A 19,940-nucleotide genomic window follows, 5' to 3' on the forward strand; every position below is an offset into this window, starting at 1 on the left:
GGGGTCTGTGGGAGCCCACGGTGGGTACCTGACCCAGCCTGGCGGGTTGTCCCAGATTTCCTGGAGGAAGGGACATCTGTGCTGGAGCAGGAAAGACAAGAGGTAGTTGAACGTGGGGGAGACACAGGGCGAGTGTTTCAGTCAGAGGAAACTGCACGTGCCAAAGTCTTGAAACGATTTTTTTTTTTTTTTTTTGGACTCGCTGCGCGGCTTGTGGGATCTTAGTTCCCTGAGAAGGGATCGAACCTGCGCCCTTGGCAATGAGAGCGAGGAGTCCTAACCACTGGACCTCCAGGGAGTTCCCTTGAAATGATCGTTTTGACAAGCGGACATCCTAAACCATGGAGGGGAAGTGGCACAGGGGAAGAAGGAGGGACAGCCAGGGGTCTGATTCCAGCAGGCCTTGTAGGACGCTGAGCCCCTAAGAGTGTTTGTGGTCACGATTCTAGGAAACTCTTGTTCAAATTCGCCTGAAAACCGACTCAAATGTTTGCCATCCATTTAATAGTCTGTCCTCTAACAGTCAGGAAAATTTTTTTCAATTCTGACCATTAATTGTTCTCAAAAAATTCTCCATGATCCGTGTGCCCCAGGCTCAGAGAAATCTTGCTCCGCCGTGCTGAATGGATCGTGTCACGCTTGCGAGATTCTTGTGAGACGTCTTTGCCCCCGAATGGTGCCGGGAGTTGCCCGTCCCCTCTCCACATGGCACAGTCCGCCCCGGCGCCGCTTCAAGTGCCAACGTTGGCGCACCTCCCGCTTTATCCAGATCCTGCCTGTGGGCAACCGCCTGTGTCCACTCCTGAGACAGGGTTAGGGTTGCTTGGACACGCAATGAAGGAATAAATGCACAAGCAAAGATCCTCCAAAGACACAGAACTTGAAAGCTGTGTACCATCTGAAGGCTGTGTAATCAGGGGGGCTGAAAAAAAAAATTTAACTGGGCACTGACCAGTCAGAATGGATGAGGCCCTGAGGCTAGAGCAGGGTCAGGCTGGGCCGAGTATGGAAGGTCTGGGGGCTCAGGCAGAGGCTGTGTTTCCACTGTTTGAATCACCAGTCCAGCTGAGTGCCAACTGTGACTGTGTCAGTGTTTTTTTTTTTTTTTTTTTTTGAGGTACGCGGGCCTCTCACTGTTGTGTCCTCTCCTGTTGCAGAGCATAGTCTCCGGACACGCAGGCTCAGCGGCCATGGCTCACGGGCCTAGCCGCTCCGTGGCATGTGGGATCTTCCCGGACTGGGGCACGAACCCGTGTCCCCTGCATCGGCAGGCGGACTCTCAACCACTGCGCCACCAGGGAAGCCCTGTGTCAGTGTTTTGAATAGAAAATAAAGAGATCATAGAACAGCCCTCTGGTCATTACCTAAGCCTCTTAATATCCCCCAAATGTCCACCCCGTTCCAAACTGCTTGAAGGCTCAAAAATAAAGCCCACCCTGACATGATGCAGGACACACATCTCGGCTGTGCTTCTGCCAATCACGAGAAGACACAGGCAAACTCAAACCGAGGGATATTATACAAAATAACGGAGATAGCTTCCAAAATGTCAAGGTCATGAAAGGCAAGGAAAGACTGGGGAAATGTCACGGATTGGAGGAGACTAAGGAGCCAGGACGACTAAATGCAAAGTGTGGTCCTGGATTGGATCCTCGACCAAGAAAATGACAGGAGAGGAAAAAATGGGGAAATTCAAACAAATTCTCTAAGTTAGTTCATAGTGTCATATCATGTTAATTTCTTGAATTTGATCATTGGACTGTGGTTATGTAAGAGAGTGTCCTTATTCATAGAAGACACATGCTAAGTATTTATGGATAAACAAGCATCCTGTCTCTAAATTACTCTCAAATGATTCAGCCAACATCTATCTATCTATCTATATAGCACAGACATGGTCAAGCTGTTAAATTTAGGTGAAGGGTAGGCAGGAGTTCATTTCACCATCCCTGTAACTTGTAGGTCTAAAATATTTAATATAAAGCATTGAAAATTAACATAACAAAACTAAGAAATGAGAAAAACAAATGAGACAGGGACCAGAGAAGGAGAGTCCCTGAGTTTTGACAGAGGTCTGCACAGTATCACAGGTCAGCCCTCTGCCTCCAGTGATGTTGCCTCGGTCTCTCCATCTGTGACTTAGGTTGTGGGCTTCCCTAGTCTGTGCAGGCATGACTGCATATCTGCCCCAGGCCCTGGACACAGCGAGAGGCACCAGATGAGTTCCCAATGACTGAGACTTCCTGAGGGCCTGGCCGGTGCTCCAAGTTTGCTAGTGAATGTTCCCAACCACTCGAAGAGATAAATCCTGTTTCAATCCAACAGTGACTGTTGAGCAACTATTGTGTGTCTGAGAGCACTGTTCTGGGTGCTGTGTATACAGCAGCAAACACAACCAAGTCCTGGTCTTCCCTCTCATGGGACAAGATTGACACCAAACAAATGAGATACAATGTCAGGTTGGGATAAAGGGTGTGTGTAAACAGAATGAGGGGATGGAGCCTGATGGGGATGCAGTATTATAACTGAGGACTCTCTGAAGAGGTGACATATGAGCTGAGACTTGGAGGTGAGAAAAAGCCATGCTGACATCTAAGGAACAGGGTACCAGGCAGCAGGAACTGCAGGTGCAAAGGCCCTGGGGCAGGAATGACCTTGGCCTGTACAAAGCACAGCAAGGCCAGTGCCAATGGCTTGGCAGTAGAGACAGCTGGGGCAGGTGAGCTGGGGCCAGAGCTTGCAGGAATGATTTTGGAGTTTATTCTGAGTGAGAAGGGAAGCCCTTGGAGGGTTGTAAGCAGAGGAGTAACACAAGCTGTTTTACTCATGTGACTCAGAGAGAGAAGCCCCCAGTGAACAAGTGGACTCATTGTAAGGGCAGTGTGTGTGACTTCAGCCCTGCCTCCTCTCTTGGGGTTTCCTGCAGCTGGGTGGTGGTGGGGAGAGGCTCCGGCTGCTCCCAGGTGACCTGCGCCAGAAGAGAAGGACATTGCCAAAGCAATTATCTTATCAGATCTACCCACACTTGCCCCTGGAGACACGTCCACCCTGTGAGGCCCAAGCATGAGAATATCAAGGACCTGCCATTCCACCAGGCCAGCCCCTCACGTCTGCCCATGGAGATCCCTGAATGGAGGGGTTTCGAGGGGGTTCCCAGACCTCAAACCTGGCACTAAGCACCAAGTTCAAAAAGTCCTTTCCCTACTTTGTACCGTGGTTTCCCCACCTGGGCAGGTTGGGGTGGGGACAGGGGAATGATTGAGGGCTGTGATGGCTGTAGCTGGAGTGGGGCATGCCTCTGGGGTCCTCTGAGCCTCAGTTTCCCCCTCTGCACAATGGGAATAATAGTGCTGCCTTCACAGGGGTTTCTTGCAAGGACCCATGAGAACACATATGTGTAGCACCTGGCACATGTTTGGCAGTGCTGCTGTGAAGTGTGAGTGTTTTCACTGATGGTACCATAGGAGAGCCAGGCTCCGGGGTCAAACCTGGGCTGGAATCCTGTCCCTGATACTTAGTCATCACAACCTTAGGCAAAGTCCTTCACCTCTCTGTGCCTCAGTTTCCCCATCTGTACAATGGGGGCTAATAAGAGAACGTAACTTTGCAGGGCTGTTGTGAGGAGCTAAGGAAGCATTCAAGCAAAGCACACAGGGCAGACCCAGCACTGAGCAAGTGCTCCCTGAACTGACAGCTATTACAGCGACTGCTGTGAGCACCCCCCCACCCCTCCTCCAGGTGTCTGGCGCGGCTTCGAAGAGGACACTCTGCAGCCAATCTGCCTGGTTCTGCGTCCTGCCTCCCACGTCCTAGCTTGGGGACATGGGCAAGTGACTTCACCCCTCTGTGCCTCAGTCTCCCCATCTGTAAGGGGAGTGGGTAAGAATGGCACTCACCTCAAAGGGTAGTTGTGAGGTTAAATAAATTAATATGTGAAAGCCCTTAGCACAGTGCCAGGCACATAATGAGCACCGTATGTTTGCTATTCCTCTTGTTAGTACAGCTATTCCCAGTGGTTCCCTGATCTCAGTGACAGGTTGCGATGGGGTCCGGGCAGGTAGAGCAGCCCAGTAGGGAATGCCCAAGCTGCCCGGGCCTGGAGGTCACCCCAAGGAGCCCCGTGATCAGCTGTAATCAGGTCCGCCCTGCTCCACCTCCTCTCTCCCTGGGTATATCAGGGCTGGTCCAGGTCCCAGGTTCCGTCTCCGGCAAAGGAGGGCGGCTGCACCGGGCACCATGGGGAAGGCAGTGAGTAGGGTCAGGGGTCGGGGGGTGGAGGTTGGAGGCAGGGGTTCCAGAGGGACCTGATGCCTTCCCTGTCTCCCACCCCCCAGGAGAATTACGAGCTGTACCAGGTAGAGCTGGGTCCTGGTCCCAGTGGGGACATGGCAGCCAAGATGAGCAAGAAGAAGGCGGGCAGTGGAGGGGGCAAGAGGAAGGAGAAGCTGGAGAACATGAAGAAGGAGATGGAGATTGTGAGCAGAGGCCCCAGGGGGCCTGGTGGGGTGGGGGGCGGGGCGGGGCTGGGCAAGGGGAGGGGTGGGGACCCGCGAGACAGTGAGTGTTGTGCCTCCTCCATGCAGAACGACCACCAGCTGTCAGTACCCGAGCTGGAACAGAAATACCGGACCAGTGCGACCAAGGTGAGCTGGGGCAGAGGGAGGGGTGGGTATAGGGAAGAGGAGCTGGGGGTTGGGGGCGCGGTGGGTGGGGGGAGAGGGAGGGAGGGAGGGGGGGAGAGAGAGAGAGAGAGAGAGAGAGAGAGAGAGAGAGAGAGGGAGAGAGGTGGGGGAGGGAGGGGGGGAGAGGGAGAGGGAGAGAGAGTGTGGGGGAAGGGGGGGAGAGAGAGAGAGAGAGAGGGAGGGAGGGAGAGAGAGGGAGGGAGGGAGGGAGAGAGAGGGAGGGAGGGAGGGAGGGAGAGAGAGAGAAACACATTAGAAAGGGCCAAACAGACCAAACAGAGAGAGAAGGTAAGAGAAGCAGATAAAAAGAGACAGAAGAGAGACAGAAACAGCAGGAAGAAAGACACTGAGAGAAAGGTGGGAGAGAAGAGAGAGACACAAAGAAGGGATGGGGAGAGGGGCGGCAACAAAGACGGAGAAAGAAAGGAAGAGGCGCAAGGCAAGGGGGGGGCAGGGAGAGGGAGGCAGGGAAGGAGAGCTCTCACTGATGAGAGGAGAGTCCTTAGTGACCACCAAGACCCCACTCCTCCCGCCCCCAGGGCCTGTCTGCCAGCCTGGCCGCCGAGCTGCTGCTGCGGGACGGGCCCAACGCCCTGAGGCCGCCGCGGGGCACCCCCGAGTATGTCAAGTTCGCCCGGCAGCTGGCGGGCGGTCTGCAGTGCCTCATGTGGGTGGCCGCTGCCATCTGCCTCATTGCCTTTGCCATCCAGGCCAGCGAGGGCGACCTCACCACAGACGACAATGTGAGTGGCGGGTGCTGGGGCCAGACATGGGACACAGGGACCTGGGGGACAGAGGACATTGAGCATGGGACTCAGAACACGAATGACATATGATGGGGATATAGAGAGATGGAAAACATCTCTAAGACATGGGTCACGGGGGCCAAAGGACATTGGGATATGAGACAGACCCAAGGACATAGGTCACAGGGGACGCAGGAGAGACTGTGTCACAGAGATAGAGGACATAGGCAGGGATACAAAGACATAGACATGCAACACTTAAGATATGGGACTTGGGAAACAGAAGGCATGGGACAGGCCAAGGACAGAGGGCACAGGGGACACTGGGACTCACACATGGGGACACAAGGGCATGGGGACACAAGAGATACAAGACTCAGGACACAGTACATGGAGAGACATAAGATATTAGACATGGGAGCACAGAGAAATAGAGAATAGTGAGATGGAGGACAAGAGGACATTGGATATATGACCAGGGTCAGGACAAGGGACATGGGGATGTAGGCACATGTGACATTGGACAGAGGCTTGAAAAGTCTTAGGACATGTGACACAGAATGGGGACTCAAGAGTACATAGACATGGGGAGACATCGGACATAGGCACCTGGAATTTGAGACATGGGACACTGGTCATGGAGGACACAGAAAACGAAGCATGAGATCTGCAGCACACGTGGAAATGGGGATGTGAGGGCACAGGAACTGTTGGTATAGGGGACACAGAGGATGGCACACAGACGATGAAAACACAGAATATGAACCTTGGAACACAGGGAATTTAGAACACGGGAACATGGGACAGAGGACTGTGGGGAACGCAAGACTTGGGGGGCACAGGAAAATGGAACACATACCACCAAGGTTCATGGTGACATGGGGCACAAGTCATAGGGTATGGGGCCACAGAGCCAGAGGAAATGGGATGTATGGACACAGGGACATAAGACATAGAGAATACAGGGCAGTTGAATGTGGGATATGAAGAACATGGGGACAGGGACACAGGTCACAGGAAATAGTGCCTGAGGCTTCCTAGTAGAGTGGGGGAAAACCACGGAGGTGACCTTGGAGGAAAACTACCAGGGCACCAGAGAGCAGGCAGGTGGCCCCAGGCAGGGAGCTTCCAGCCCTGAGTCATAACCCAGCCCCTCTCCACCTCTGCCAGCTATACCTGGCCCTGGCCCTCATTGCTGTGGTTGTGGTCACTGGCTGCTTCGGCTACTATCAGGAGTTTAAGAGCACCAACATCATCGCCAGCTTCAAGAACCTCGTACCCCAGGTGGGTCTCCAGCCCCTGGCCACTTGAGGTTCCAAGTCTCCACAGGGGCACTGGCAGTCTCCTGGCATCTCTCTGTGGCCCCTCCCATCAGGCCCAGCCCGCCCTTCATCCCTGGCCTCCATCTCTCCCCACAGGTCCTCACCTCTCCCCACTTTTCACCTCCCCACCTCCCCACCGCATGCAGCAACTTCTACCCCCATTCCCTACCCTGCTCACCTCTGGTGCTCTTGCCCCACAGCAAGCAACGGTGATCCGAGACGGGGACAAGTTCCAGATCAACGCAGATCAGCTGGTGGTGGGCGACCTGGTGGAGATGAAAGGCGGGGATCGAGTGCCAGCCGACATCCGCATCCTGCAGGCCCAGGGCTGCAAGGTGGACAACTCCTCGCTGACTGGAGAGTCTGAGCCGCAGACCCGCTCGCCCGAGTGCACGCACGAGAGCCCCCTGGAGACCCGCAACATCGCCTTCTTCTCCACCATGTGCCTTGAGGGTCCGTGAGGTCCCCACCCACCCGCCCAGCTGACCACGCTGCCTCCACTGCCCCCTTTTGCTTCCTTCCGAGACACACTGCCTCTCTACATCGCGTGACTGCCAACTCTTCGGGTCACACCGCCTCTCTAGCTCCCACTATTGCCACCCCTTCCCAGGTCACGCTGCCCCCGCTGCCTTCCATGACTGCCCCTCCTTTGGTTCACGCCACTGTGCGCGCCCCCAGTGCTGCCCACCCGGCGCTGAGTCACCCTCTTGGCTCCACTGCAGGCACCGCGCAGGGCCTGGTGGTGAGCACCGGCGACCGCACCATCATCGGGCGCATCGCATCACTGGCCTCGGGAGTAGAAAATGAGAAGACACCCATCGCTATCGAAATTGAACATTTTGTGGACATCATCGCAGGCCTGGCCATCCTCTTCGGTGCCACATTTTTCATAGTGGCCATGTGCATTGGCTACACCTTCCTGCGGGCCATGGTATTCTTCATGGCCATTGTGGTAGCCTATGTGCCTGAAGGGCTGCTGGCCACTGTCACAGTGAGTTGGGGAAGCAGAAGAGCGGTGCAGTGAGCTGAGAGGCCTGTCCGTCTGTCTGTTCGTTCATCCGGGCTTCCCTCCATCCTCTCCCTATCTGTCCATCTATCCATTTTGCTCCCATCCACCCACCCACCTTCCCATCATCCATCCTCCCCCATCCATCCTCACCCCAATCCATCCCCCCCATCCCCCCCCATCCCCATCTCTCCACTTATCCCATCCATTCAGGAAACACCCACCGGGGCTATTCTGGGCCATGTCCTGTGCCACACGCTGAGGACTCAGAGATGAACGGGCAGGGGCTTTGACAGGAGGCGGCTGAGGTCCAGTGTTGAAGGCTGTGGGTAGCCTTCAAGAGTCAGCACTCAGTCCAGGGCCAGCCCAAGGGGAGGCTCAGGAAATGTTAGTTTTCTCATTTTGATTGTGCTGTAAGAGAAATTATAGAATCTCAGCTAGGGCAGCTTAGAGCAGGGCCTGGCTACGTATATCTGGTGGACAGATTGGGGAGGCATCCCAAGTGGAAAGCACAGGCTGGACGAAAGCTTGGAGGCAAGAAAAAGCCTACTCTTTGCAGGGGGATGCTGCATAGGCAGTACTGTGGCTAGGGTAAAGGATCCCCGGTGCCGGGAGAGGAGGGAAGTGGCACTGGGAGCAAGGCCTGGTCCCCAAGCCTGCATTTCTCACCCTTCCCCCAGGTCTGCCTGTCCCTGACAGCCAAGCGGCTGGCCAGCAAGAACTGTGTAGTCAAGAACTTGGAAGCAGTGGAGACACTGGGCTCCACGTCAGTGATCTGCTCTGACAAGACGGGGACCCTCACTCAGAACCGCATGACTGTGTCCCATCTGTGGTTCGACAACCACATCCACACTGCTGACACTACAGAAGACCAGTCAGGTGTGGGGGTGGGAGGAGACAGCAGGTGGGCAGGAGCTGGTAGATGGTGGAGACCTAGTGGGGAGCTCTGCGGTTACTGAAGGGAGCCTGGGGAGGGCTTTGCATTAATGGAGAGGGGGCTCCATCTGATCAGGCGAAGGGCTGCGTCCTGGGTCTAGGGAGGGGACTAAGCTGCAAGTCTGTGAAGGGGCTTGGTACTTATTGGGTCTCATGGGAGACGATACTGAGTCTGGAGAGAAAACTCGGTCCTGGGGTATGAGGAGTTGTTTGGGTCCCACCCAGGTCTGGGGCGGGGATCCAGTCCTGATTCCGGGGGGCGGGGCTCGGTTCTGGTATGGGAGAGCTCCTTCGCGGCCCCAGCCTGGATGCCTGACCTCCAGGGCAGACGTTTGACCAGTCCTCGGAGACGTGGCGGGCGTTGTGCCGCGTTCTCACCCTGTGTAATCGTGCTGCCTTCAAGTCGGGCCAGGACGCAGTGCCCGTGCCCAAGGTGAGAGCCGGGGCGCTCGGGGGAGGGGATCCCGGAAGCCTCCTGCTGCAGCCGGGAGCGCTCCTGACACCGGCCTGCGTTCCCAGCGCATCGTGATCGGGGACGCGTCGGAGACTGCGCTGCTCAAGTTCTCGGAGCTGACGCTGGGCAATGCCATGGGCTACCGCGAGCGCTTCCCCAAAGTCTGCGAGATCCCCTTCAACTCCACCAACAAGTTCCAGGTGTGCACCCGCCGCGGCCGGCCCCGCCCACGGTCCCGTCCCGCCCACAGAAAGCCCTGCCCACTTCAGGCCCCACCCACATTCAGGACGGGCCTGCGGCTGGGCTTCACTCTCAGTCCCCTCCCTCTCCACAGCCAAACCCCACCCACATCTCCCGTCCCGCCCACCCACATCTCCCGCCCCGCCCACAGCCAAACCTCACCGAGGTCCCGGGCGCTCCACCCGCTCTCACCTGTCAGGCCCTCGGTGGGGAGAAGCTCCTAATCCAAATCCCGCTCCAGTCCAACTCCGACCCAAATTCTGCCCGTTCCCCACGCCCAGTCCCCTAACTAGGCCCCTAGGTCCGCCCCAACCCTCAGCCTCTACCAAGGACCTGCCCACTAAGCAAGCCTCGGTCCCAGCCTGACCTTCCCAGAGCTATTCCGGCAGCGCTTGGGCGCCGTCAGCCCCGCCGTTCCCCAAGCCCCGCCCCTCCCTCTTGACCTCGCCCACAACACCGCCTCCTCCTCCTCCCACAGTTGTCCATCCACACCCTGGAGGACCCGCGCGACCCGAGGCACGTGCTTGTAATGAAGGGCGCCCCAGAGCGCGTGCTGGAGCGCTGTAGCTCCATCCTCATCAAGGGCCAGGAGCTGCCGCTGGATGAGCAATGGCGCGAGGCCTTCCAGACTGCCTACCTCAGCTTGGGAGGCCTGGGCGAACGCGTCCTGGGTAAGACCCCCAAGCCAGGGTAGAGGTTAAACCCGCGTGCGAGGAGGCGCTAGCACGGAGCCTGCCCGACCTTCCCGGCCCAGCCCTGACCCTGACCTTTCCCATCATTGCTTGACAGTTGACCTGCCCCAGTCTACACGCTCAACTTTGACTTTCCCTATCTCAGTCCTGAACCCTGTCCTCAATGCCTACCTTGACCCAACCTCTCCCAACCTGTTCTCACCTGGGTCTTACCTATCCTGACCCAACCTGTGATCCCTTGATTTTCCCCAGCTCTTGCCCCAGCTGATGACCTGCCCTTGCTTTCTTTCACCTCTGCCTTTCAGCGTACTCCTCTTGACCCTTTGACCTCCGCCCCCCACCCCCGCCCGCCAATTTTTGTCTCGACTCCTTAAACTTCCCTAACCCCTGCCTCAACTCCGGAAGGCACAAACCTGTGGTCCAATTTCTGGATCTTCCACTTTACTTGGTGTGTGACCTCTGGCAAGAAACGTCCCTTCTCTAAACCTGTTTCATCATTTGCAAGATGAGGATGCTAGTAGCCTCACAGAGCGGTTGTGGGGATGGATTCAGATACAATTGTCCCTCAGTATCTATGGGGATTGGTTCCAGGACACCCACCACACTCCCCCACACCCTTACCCGACAGATAACAAAATCTGCAGATGTGCAAATCCCTTATGTAAAATGGTGGAGTATTTGCATATAACCTATGCACTTCCTTCCATATACTTAAAATCGTCTCTAGATTACTTATAATGGCTAATACAATGTAAATGCCATGTAAGTAGCTGTCAGTGTGTGGCAAATTCAAGTTTTACTTTTTGGAATATTCTGGAATTTTTCCCAGAATAGTTTTGATCCACAGTTGGTTAAGTCTGCAGATGTGGAACCTGTGGATACAGAGGGTTAACTGTAATGTGAATGAAGGATTCAGCACAGGGTCAGGCACCCATAGGTGCTTGGTGCAAGGCACCTGGTGATTTTACTCATCACCTGGCCTTGCTATGAAAGGGTTCACCCAGGACTCCTCTCTGACTTCCCTGTTTCTGGTCAGGCTTCTGCCAGCTCTACCTGAGTGAGAAGGACTACCCGCATGGCTATGCCTTCGACGTGGAGGACATGAACTTTCCAACCAGTGGCCTGTGCTTTGCGGGACTCGTATCCATGATAGACCCACCCCGGGCCACCGTTCCTGATGCTGTGCTCAAGTGCCGTACAGCAGGCATCCGGGTATGTCCCTGGGGAGAGGACCAGGCAGGGGTGAGAACAGAGGATGGCAGTGTTTGGGGATGAGGGGCCCTGTGACAGAAACCCACCCGAAAATGGCTTGAACCACAAAGGAATATATTGGTTCAAGAACTGAAAAGTTCTGGGGAATGAAGCTTCAGGTATAGCTGGATCCAGGAATTCAATGTCTTTAGGAACTTGCCTTTCTCCACGTCTCAGCTCTGCTTTTCTCTCTGCTGGCTTTATTCTCAAGCAGTTCTCCATTGTGGTGGACAAAGATGACCACCCTCCAGCAGCTCCAACTAACGTCCCACCTGTTTAGCCACCCCATCGAAAAAAGAATGCCTCTCTGACAGTTGTACCAGATTGGGTCACATGTTCATCTCTGAACCAATCACTATGGCTGGGGCTGGGGGATGTCCACTGGGGAGGACAGGGAGAGTGGGTTAATCTGAAGGGGTCAAGGGTCTGCTGGTTCCCCTTACAGGTGATCATGGTGACAGGTGACCACCCCATCACAGCCAAGGCCATTGCAGCCAGTGTGGGCATCATCTCAGAAGGCAGTGAGACAGTGGAGGACATCGCTTCCCGCCTCCGTGTGCCCGTGGAGCAGGTTAACCGGAAGTAAGCCCCCTTCAGCCTTCCTGTGGTTCTTCCCACACCCCACACAGACTGAGGCCCCAGCGATGCCCTCCCACCTCCCTCCCTAGGGATGCCCGCGCCTGTGTGATCAATGGCATGCAGCTGAAGGACATGGACCCATCAGAGCTGGTCGAGGCACTGCGTACCCACCCTGAGATGGTGTTTGCTCGTACCAGCCCCCAGCAGAAGCTGGTGATTGTGGAGAGCTGCCAGCGACTGGTGCGACCCTGCTGATGAAGGCAAGCAGGTGGGCTTGGCTGGCCCTGGGCTGCCCTCTCACTGACCAACCTCCCACCTGTACCCACTGCCTGCAGGGTGCAATCGTGGCTGTGACGGGGGATGGTGTGAATGACTCCCCAGCCCTGAAGAAGGCAGACATTGGCGTGGCCATGGGCATCGCCGGCTCGGATGCCGCTAAAAATGCAGCCGACATGATCCTGCTGGATGACAACTTTGCCTCCATTGTGACAGGCGTGGAACAGGGTCCGGGCTGGGTCAGAGATGGGGGCAGGCGGTGTGGGCACAGGAGGAAGTGGGCTCTGAGGAGACTGAGGTGCCTGCTGTACTCCCACAGGCCGACTGATCTTTGACAACCTGAAAAAGTCCATCGCCTACACACTGACCAAGAACATCCCTGAACTGACGCCGTACCTTATTTACATCACCGTCAGCGTGCCCCTGCCCCTCGGGTGCATCACCATCCTCTTCATAGAACTCTGTACTGACATCGTGAGTCTACATGATGCCCCAGTGCCCCCCACCCACACGGTGCCCGGAGACATATGCCCACAGACAGGGGTGAGGGACAAGAGACCACCACGGAAAGTCTTGAACTCAGAGTGATACAGATGTGTGTATACCAGGCAGCCAGATGTGGACACACAGGCAGGCAGGAAGGTAGCCACGGACAGAATTACAGACGGGGACACATAGGTGGACACTCAGATAGGCAAGGACAGATTCATGGACACATGGACTCAGATATGGACACTCAGACAAACAGAGATTTTACAGACGCGGATATCTGGCCAAACTTGGATCACAGACAGACATCCCTCAACAGACATGGACAGATAAACAGCATCAGATAGACTCCAAGGCAGAGAGACAGAAAAGATCCTCAGATCCAGCCACAAATGCAGCCAGGTGCACGGCCACGTCACACCTTTATTCAACAGCACTTACATAATGTCTGCTCTGGGCCAGGCACACATTAATTACTTAATTTTGTCCTCATAACTACTCTATGAGATGAGCTTTAGTTCTTTATCATACCCATTTTACTGATGAGCTAACTGAGGCTTAGACAGCTCGAGCGGCTTGCCCCAGGTCACACAGCTGATAAGTGGCACAGCAGGGATTCAAGCCCAGGTATTCAGGTACCCCAGAACCTCTGCCCTCAGTCAGTACACTCTGCTGCCACTCTGTGTCCACAAACAGATGGGGTGGGGGACAGGGAGGAGGACACATGTACACAGAGAGACAGAAGAGATTCAGAGATAGAGAGTGACAGAGATATAGAGACAGGAACACAGAGACAAAAAAGCAGGGGCACAGTCACAGAGAAAGAGACTGGAGATGGGGACAAAGAAATGAAGAAAGTAAGGGACAGAAAGAGAGAAAGAGCGCGCAACAGGGAAACAGGCCAAGACCAGAGGACCCCAGAGAAGAAACAGACAGAGAGGAGGACAGAGAGGAGGGGGGCCAAGAAAGGCAGAGACAGAGAACGCCCAATAGCAGAGAAAATGCAGATGCTCTGATGGAGGCGGACACCAAGACAGATGGGCACACACATGTGGACTGGATATGCTGACATTCCTGACAAGGGCCAGCTGGACCCAGGCTGTCCAGGCAGGTGTGGCTGTGTGGTCACCGTGGGTCCTGCCTCCTAACCTCACTTCTGTCCCTGCCCACTGCAGCGGGGAGGGGGGCTCCAGAGAGTCGGGGACAGGGGCCCAGGCGAGCCATCAACCCCAGTTCCTTCCACTCCTGGCCAGTTCCCCTCTGTGTCCCTGGCGTACGAGAAGGCCGAGAGTGACATCATGCACCTGCGTCCACGGAACCCGAAGCGTGACCGATTGGTCAACGAGCCCCTGGCTGCCTACTCCTACTTCCAGATCGGTGCGTGCCCCGGGGTGGGGCGTGGGCTCCTCTGCAGGGCTGCTCGCCTGCCGTGGAGTCTCTAACGGGGGCTCTGCCTTGTTCTGGATCTTGGTGTCTGCATTTGACCCTGGATCTCTGTCATTCTCTGAGTCTGTGTCTGCACACAATGGTCTCTATGGTCCCCAGTGTCCCTTCTCTGTCCCAGGCCTCATTCTCCATGACCCTGTCCCTGGGTCACTGCCTCCTGTCTTTTTTGGGTTCTCTGGGTGTGTCTCTGTTCCTGCCTCTCTCTGTGTCCTGTCTCTTGTGTCCCTGTCAATCTCTCTTGGAGTCCTTGTCTCTGTGTCTGTCTCTCCATGTCTGTCACTGTGTTCTTGTCTGTCTCCATGCCACTGTTTCTGTGTTCCTGTCTCTGTGTGTGTGTCCCTGACCCTGTCTCTCTGTATCTCCCTGTGCCTCCTTGCCTCTCTCCCAGGTGCCATCCAGTCATTTGCTGGCTTCACTGACTACTTCACGGCCATGGCCCAGGAGGGCTGGTTCCCTTTGCTGTGTGTGGGGCTCCGGCCATACTGGGAGAACCACCACCTACAAGATCTGCAGGACAGCTATGGCCAGGAGTGGGTGAGCCCCTGCCCTATCCCATGAGTCCCGTGACTCATGGGATGCCACCTACCTTGAGTGTGGCCCACACTCATTCCTCCACGTGAGACTGAGCTCAGCCAGAGCCTCCCAGACACCCAGGCTCTCTGCCAGTTCTGGGGTGAGGGGCCTTTCCCACCACTGTCCTGAGCTCTGAACTCCTGCTTCTGATGACCCCAGCTGCACATGGGTCCTCTCTGCCCTGACAGCAACACATCGTCTCAGGTGTGGAGCCAGTACCACCCCCCCCACCCCACCCCCCACCCCCATTCTGTTATTTTCCCCGCAGCATCACTTACACAGAGTATTTGCATGTGTGGCTGACTTGAGTGAAAGTCTGGAGCAGAGAGGCTAGATCTGGCTAGCGGGTGTGTTTAGTTTGCTCTACAGAGCGACAGATCAGGATATTCCCCTTAAACATTTACTGTCGTGGTTAAGAATATAGATCTTAGGGCATCCTAAGATGGTGGTGCAGTGGTTGAGAGTCCGCCTGCCGATGCAGGGGACACAGGTTCGTGCCCCAGTCCGGGAAGATCCCACATGCCGCGGAGCGGCTGGGCCCGTGAGCCATGGCTGCTGAGCCTGCGCGTCCGGAGCCTGTGCTCCACAGCGGGAGAGGCCACAGCAGTGAGAGGCCCGTGTACCGCAAAAAAAAAAAAAAAAAAAAAAAAGAATATAGATCTTAGAGCCAAACTGCTTGGATTCATTGTCTGCCACTGCTCCTCACAGCTGTGTGACCCTGGGCAAGGTATTCTGCCTCTCTGTGCCTCAGTTTGCCCACCTCTAAAGTGGAGAGCATAATAATATACTGAAATTATCTCAGTGATTTTCACCGTGGTGATTTTCACAGTGTGGTCCCCAGACCAGCAGCATTACCTGGGAACTTGTTTGAAATGTAGATTCTCAGTTTCCCCCTCAGACCTCTGGGATCAGAGACTCTGGGGGTGGGGCTTGTGTTTTAACCAGTTCTTCTGGGGATTCTGATGTATGTTGAAGTTTGAATACCACCAATCCACCTCTTAGGATTATTAGGAGGATTAAATGAGATAATACATGCGAAACACTTGGGACCTGGAGCATAGTAAGTGTTCCTTACACAATTAACTGATATGTATAAAAATAGTTACACTGAAGAAGTGGACTGAATAGTGGCTACCCCCTTTGAAAGGGCATGTGTCGTGTTCCTCAGAGGCCCATCTGGCCCATTGTGGTCATTTTTGCCATCTGCCTGGGTCCTGGAGTCACTGGACTTTGAAAATCCTGCCTCAGGATTCGAATTCCCTTTTCCCAGGTGCCTCCTTTCGGGTGCCCGGGACATTCTACATCACTCTTTTCATTATGAAAGCAACTGGCCTGGCCTACCGCTTGCCCAGGCAGTGACGGCCAAGCTGCGCTAGGCCAGGTTTCTAGGCCCTGCACTCTGGGGCCCTGAAAACGTGGCAGATCCTGCATCTCTCCTCTGCCCCCACCCCAGCCTCTGACGCAAGGAAAGGAGTATTTAGGGGTTCGTGGCCCTAGGCCCCGCAGGCCCAGCTGCCTGCAGAGGCTCTCCGCCTGGGTTCAGGCTGCTCGTGTTCTCTCCTGTCCCACAGACGTTCGGGCAGCGCCTGTACCAGCAGTACACCTGTTACACCGTGTTCTTCATCAGCATCGAGATGTGCCAGATTGCCGACGTCCTCATCCGCAAGACACGCCGCCTCTCTGCCTTCCAGCAGGGCTTCTTCAGGTGTCCCCAGCTGGCCCCAGCCCCGCCCCCACCCTGCCCTCCGAGCCCTGGTTGCAACTCCCAGCAGGTCCTGACCAGGGTTTACTGCAGCCAGCAAACCCCAGCACTGGATGTGCTGATGTGCCGGTGCAGGTGCTAACGTTCCTTATCAATAGCTGGCCAATAGCTCCCACCTCATGCCTCTCAACTGGCCCGTCTATGTTTCATCAGCTAACGGGGTGATGCCGACAGAGTTGCTGTCCACTGCTGGAGAGGCGCGGGCCATGCCCGTGTTCGATGTTTAGAACATCTCCCTGCTGCCGCTATCTGACCTCCTCTGACCCAGTACCCTGATTCCCATCCGGTCCCCAACTCCTCATGGCCTATCTTTGTCCTGTGTCTGCCAGTCTGAGCCTCTCCCATCCTGCCCCACCTGCAGGAACAGGATCCTGGTGATCGCCATCGTGTTCCAGGTCTGCATCGGCTGCTTCCTGTGCTACTGCCCCGGAATGCCCAACATCTTCAACTTCATGCCCATTCGGTGAGGTGGTTGTGAGCTGCACCGGGGTGGGCCTGCAGCACACAGACCTGGGGATAGCCTTGACCTTGCCATCTCGCCTGTGCCTCAGGTTCCAGTGGTGGCTGGTCCCCATGCCCTTTGGCCTCCTCATCTTCGTCTATGATGAGATCCGGAAACTTGGAGTTCGCTGCTGCCCAGGGAGTGAGTGTGGAGACTGGGGACCTGGGGATGGAGGGCTGAAACTTTCTCAGAGCAGCGGCCCTGACCTTTGATTTCCAGTACTTCACCTCCAAGCCCTTGACCCTCCATATCAAACCACCACTGAGCTATAACCTCTGAGCCCCTGGCTCCCCCCGCCCCCAGCCCCGCCCCCAATCCCCCCAGCACTGAGTCTCCTTTCTCTCTCTCTCCCAGGCTGGTGGGACCAGGAACTCTACTATTAGAAGGACTGCTGTCTTCAAGCCATCCTCGAATCCACCACAGTAGGGGTGGGGGTGGGGGACACATGGGACCCTCCGGACAGCCACCAAAACATCTGAGCAGTCAAGAGCCCCAGCCCCACCTGTGTCTGCTCTTGTGGCCCACGGCAGCTCAACCTTGGGGAGACCCTCCCCACTCCCCTTCCCCATCCACCCTCCCGGAGGAGCAGTCCCTAGGCCCAGTTCTCTGAGCTGGCCTCAGGGAAGCCCCCTCCTGAATGGTGGGGGGAGTGGGAACGAGCAGCTCCCGTGACGTGGCTCTGTCCTTAGGACTCCAGGCCAGCAAGAGGGCTGCTTGGGGGGTCTTCTTTAAAAACACACTCATGTCTGCATGATAGCAATAAACCAGCTCACGTCCACTGTGTTTTTATTCAGTGCTGGGCATCGTCTTATTAAGTGTTTTTTCATGAGCCCCTTTGATCTCCCACAGCCCTACAACTTAGGGGCTATTTGTTCCCGGCTGTATCTCCAGTTTCTAGAACACAGCCTGGCACATAGTAGGTACTCAGTAAACGCTGCTTGGGGGAGTGAATTCCCATCTCTTTGCCTAGGTTACAGCATTTCTAGGCGAGCTGGATGTGGCCACGGGCCCTCTCCAGAGAGGTGCCTTTAACCGCTCCACTAGCTGAACACCACCTCTGGGCTCTCCTTTCTCAGCACCCACTCTCCCTCTCTGGTCAGAATCCTTTCCACCTCAAGCATCCCCTCCCCCCTTCACAGGAGCTTCCTCTCTGATTCCACTTATGCCTTTGCAGCTGCAATGGGCACCCTATCACTGGTTAGTCCCAACCAACTCCTGGAGGCCACGTCACAGGTCCCCTCCTCACACCCCTCACCTGAAGTTAGCCCTCCAACTCCCCTGTTGGAGACTCCGCTGTCCACAGCACGCCCCCCCCCACCTTTGCCACTGCTTTTCCCAGTCCCCTTTCTTGCCCCTCTTCCCCTTTCTTTGACGAGTCTCTCTGGCTGGACCGCAGGCTTCTCCTTCCTCATCGGCACAGTACCCCCTTCCCCACTGGCCTCAGTTCTGTCTGCAGTGGTGCCCACATCTGTCTCCAGCTTGCCCCCAGCGTGTTCGAGGGGACCCACACTGGCCTCTGCATCATCCTCCAGACCTGATCCCACCGTCCCATCATCGCAGCTCCTTCTCCCTGGGAAATGTAATGAGCCCTCGGGGAGCTTACAAACCCCAAACTTGGGTTACCCTGGGCTCCTTCACTCTTTCCTTTCTCACTGGTCATCTCCCTACTCCCCCCACCCCCACCCCACCTGGCCAAATAAGCTGGTCACCACCTGTCTACTCTGCTTCTAGCCACTCTCCTCCTACCCCTGCCAGCCCTGCCCTGGTCCAGGCCGGCCTTCTGCCTTGAGTCTCCCCATCCACCCAGCAGCCATGAGCTCTTCCTAAAGCCCAAACTGACTGTCCTTCGCCTGCCTAGAACTCTCCGTGGCTCCCCACTGCCCAGGCTCAGAGCCTTCTGTCATCTGGCCCCTGCTGACTTCTGCAGTCTCACAAGCCCCCGCCCCCCGAACTCATTCCAACCAGCTCTTGCTTCACTGGAAAGGCCAGGCCCTCTCTCTGACTTCAAGGCCTTTACACGGGCCTTGATACCTGCTTCCTTCTCTCTGCTCCACTAACATCCTCTTGGTCTCAGCTCACACATCCTCTCCTCCAGGACAGACATAGCCCTCTTTTCCCATCACAGCCCTGATCACTGTAGTCTAGCGAATCAGGCCCACCAGTCCCACCAGGCTTCACCCATCACAGCCCTGATCCCTCTGGCCTGTGCTCCCTGATTGTCCCTGAGCCCCATGACAGCTGGGACTGTTTCACAGACAGGTGGCCACCAGTAAGGGGCCTGGATCAGAGTGCCTGCTCAGCAAATAGTTGTTTAACAGTCATTTCTGCAACCCTCACTGTCCCAATATGTGCAAAAGGCTACATGGGGCATAGGATGGCGGTCCGAGAGAAAGCAATGCCACTGCATATCCACGGACGTGGGCTGGGGGAGCGCCCCATCTACTCCCTTTTCATATCAAACTCAGGGTGACCTCTCACCTCCCCACCCAAGACCCCTGTGGACCCTGTCTTGACTAGGAGCGATGAGGAGGAGGTGGGGCTAGATGGTGGTTGCCCCACCTCAGGGTAAATGCTCCCTCTGAAAATACCAAGACTCACAGCAGAGCTGAACAGAGCTGTGCTTGGTGCCTTCCTAGGCCCAGGGTCAAATAACATTATCACAGGACCTGGACAGCCTCGTGGAGGGAGGGAGGGGGCACTTGCCCTATCCCATGCCCTGGGGGATCCCACTGGGAACACCAGGACTGGGGAGCACCTTCCCAGGTGGGCAGGACTTGCATGACATTCAAAGCCCTGCTTCTAATCCATCCCCCTCAGGGATGGGGAGAGAAAGGAGCAGGAAGCTGGCCCTACTAGACCAGGGAAGGGCTGGGATGAGAAGGGTGGCATTCAGGACAACATGCAAATTGGTGGGCTCAACAGCTCTACTACTGGGCTGCAGCTGTCTCTGTACTCCACCCTAAGAAGACTCAGGCCAGGATTTA

General features: G+C 55.9%; 1 protein-coding gene and 1 long non-coding RNA gene across 2 annotated transcripts; one reads left to right on the plus strand and one right to left on the minus strand.

The window, feature by feature from the left end:
* Positions 1–1,871: 1,871 nt before the first annotated feature.
* On the minus strand, positions 1,872–9,338 carry LOC132509545 (uncharacterized). Its single transcript, XR_009537049.1, has 4 exons — positions 9,071–9,338; positions 7,981–8,167; positions 6,929–7,016; positions 1,872–2,968 (listed from the first exon to the last, which is right to left on the minus strand). It is a non-coding gene; the product is annotated as an uncharacterized LOC132509545 (long non-coding RNA).
* ATP4A (ATPase H+/K+ transporting subunit alpha) lies at positions 4,308–17,723 on the plus strand. The gene is made up of 21 exons (XM_060130677.1): positions 4,308–4,475; positions 4,584–4,643; positions 5,222–5,425; positions 6,599–6,712; positions 6,951–7,203; positions 7,473–7,741; positions 8,437–8,635; positions 9,016–9,125; positions 9,212–9,346; positions 9,865–10,057; positions 11,115–11,290; positions 11,775–11,911; positions 11,998–12,148; positions 12,244–12,412; positions 12,504–12,658; positions 13,927–14,050; positions 14,508–14,653; positions 16,264–16,397; positions 16,816–16,917; positions 17,006–17,097; positions 17,311–17,723. The coding sequence occupies exons 1-21, from the start codon at positions 4,308–4,310 to the stop codon at positions 17,337–17,339; spliced, it is 3,120 nt and encodes a 1,039-aa protein (XP_059986660.1). The 3' UTR covers positions 17,340–17,723.
* The last annotated feature ends 2,217 nt before the right edge of the window (positions 17,724–19,940 follow it).

This window comes from Lagenorhynchus albirostris, chromosome 19 (genome assembly GCF_949774975.1).
Source record: "Lagenorhynchus albirostris chromosome 19, mLagAlb1.1, whole genome shotgun sequence".
Lineage (NCBI taxonomy): Eukaryota > Metazoa > Chordata > Mammalia > Artiodactyla > Delphinidae > Lagenorhynchus > Lagenorhynchus albirostris.

Excerpts from the sequence above, each read along its gene's own strand:
- ATP4A (XM_060130677.1), top strand. The coding sequence starts at position 4,308 with ATGCCTTCCCTGTCTCCCACCCCCCAGGAGAATTACGAGCTGTACCAG. Across the intron at positions 4,476-4,583 it reads TGAAGAAGGAGATGGAGATT|AACGACCACCAGCTGTCAGT; the intron begins GTGAGCAGAGGC and ends TCCTCCATGCAG. Across the intron at positions 16,918-17,005 it reads TTCAACTTCATGCCCATTCG|GTTCCAGTGGTGGCTGGTCC; the intron begins GTGAGGTGGTTG and ends CCTGTGCCTCAG.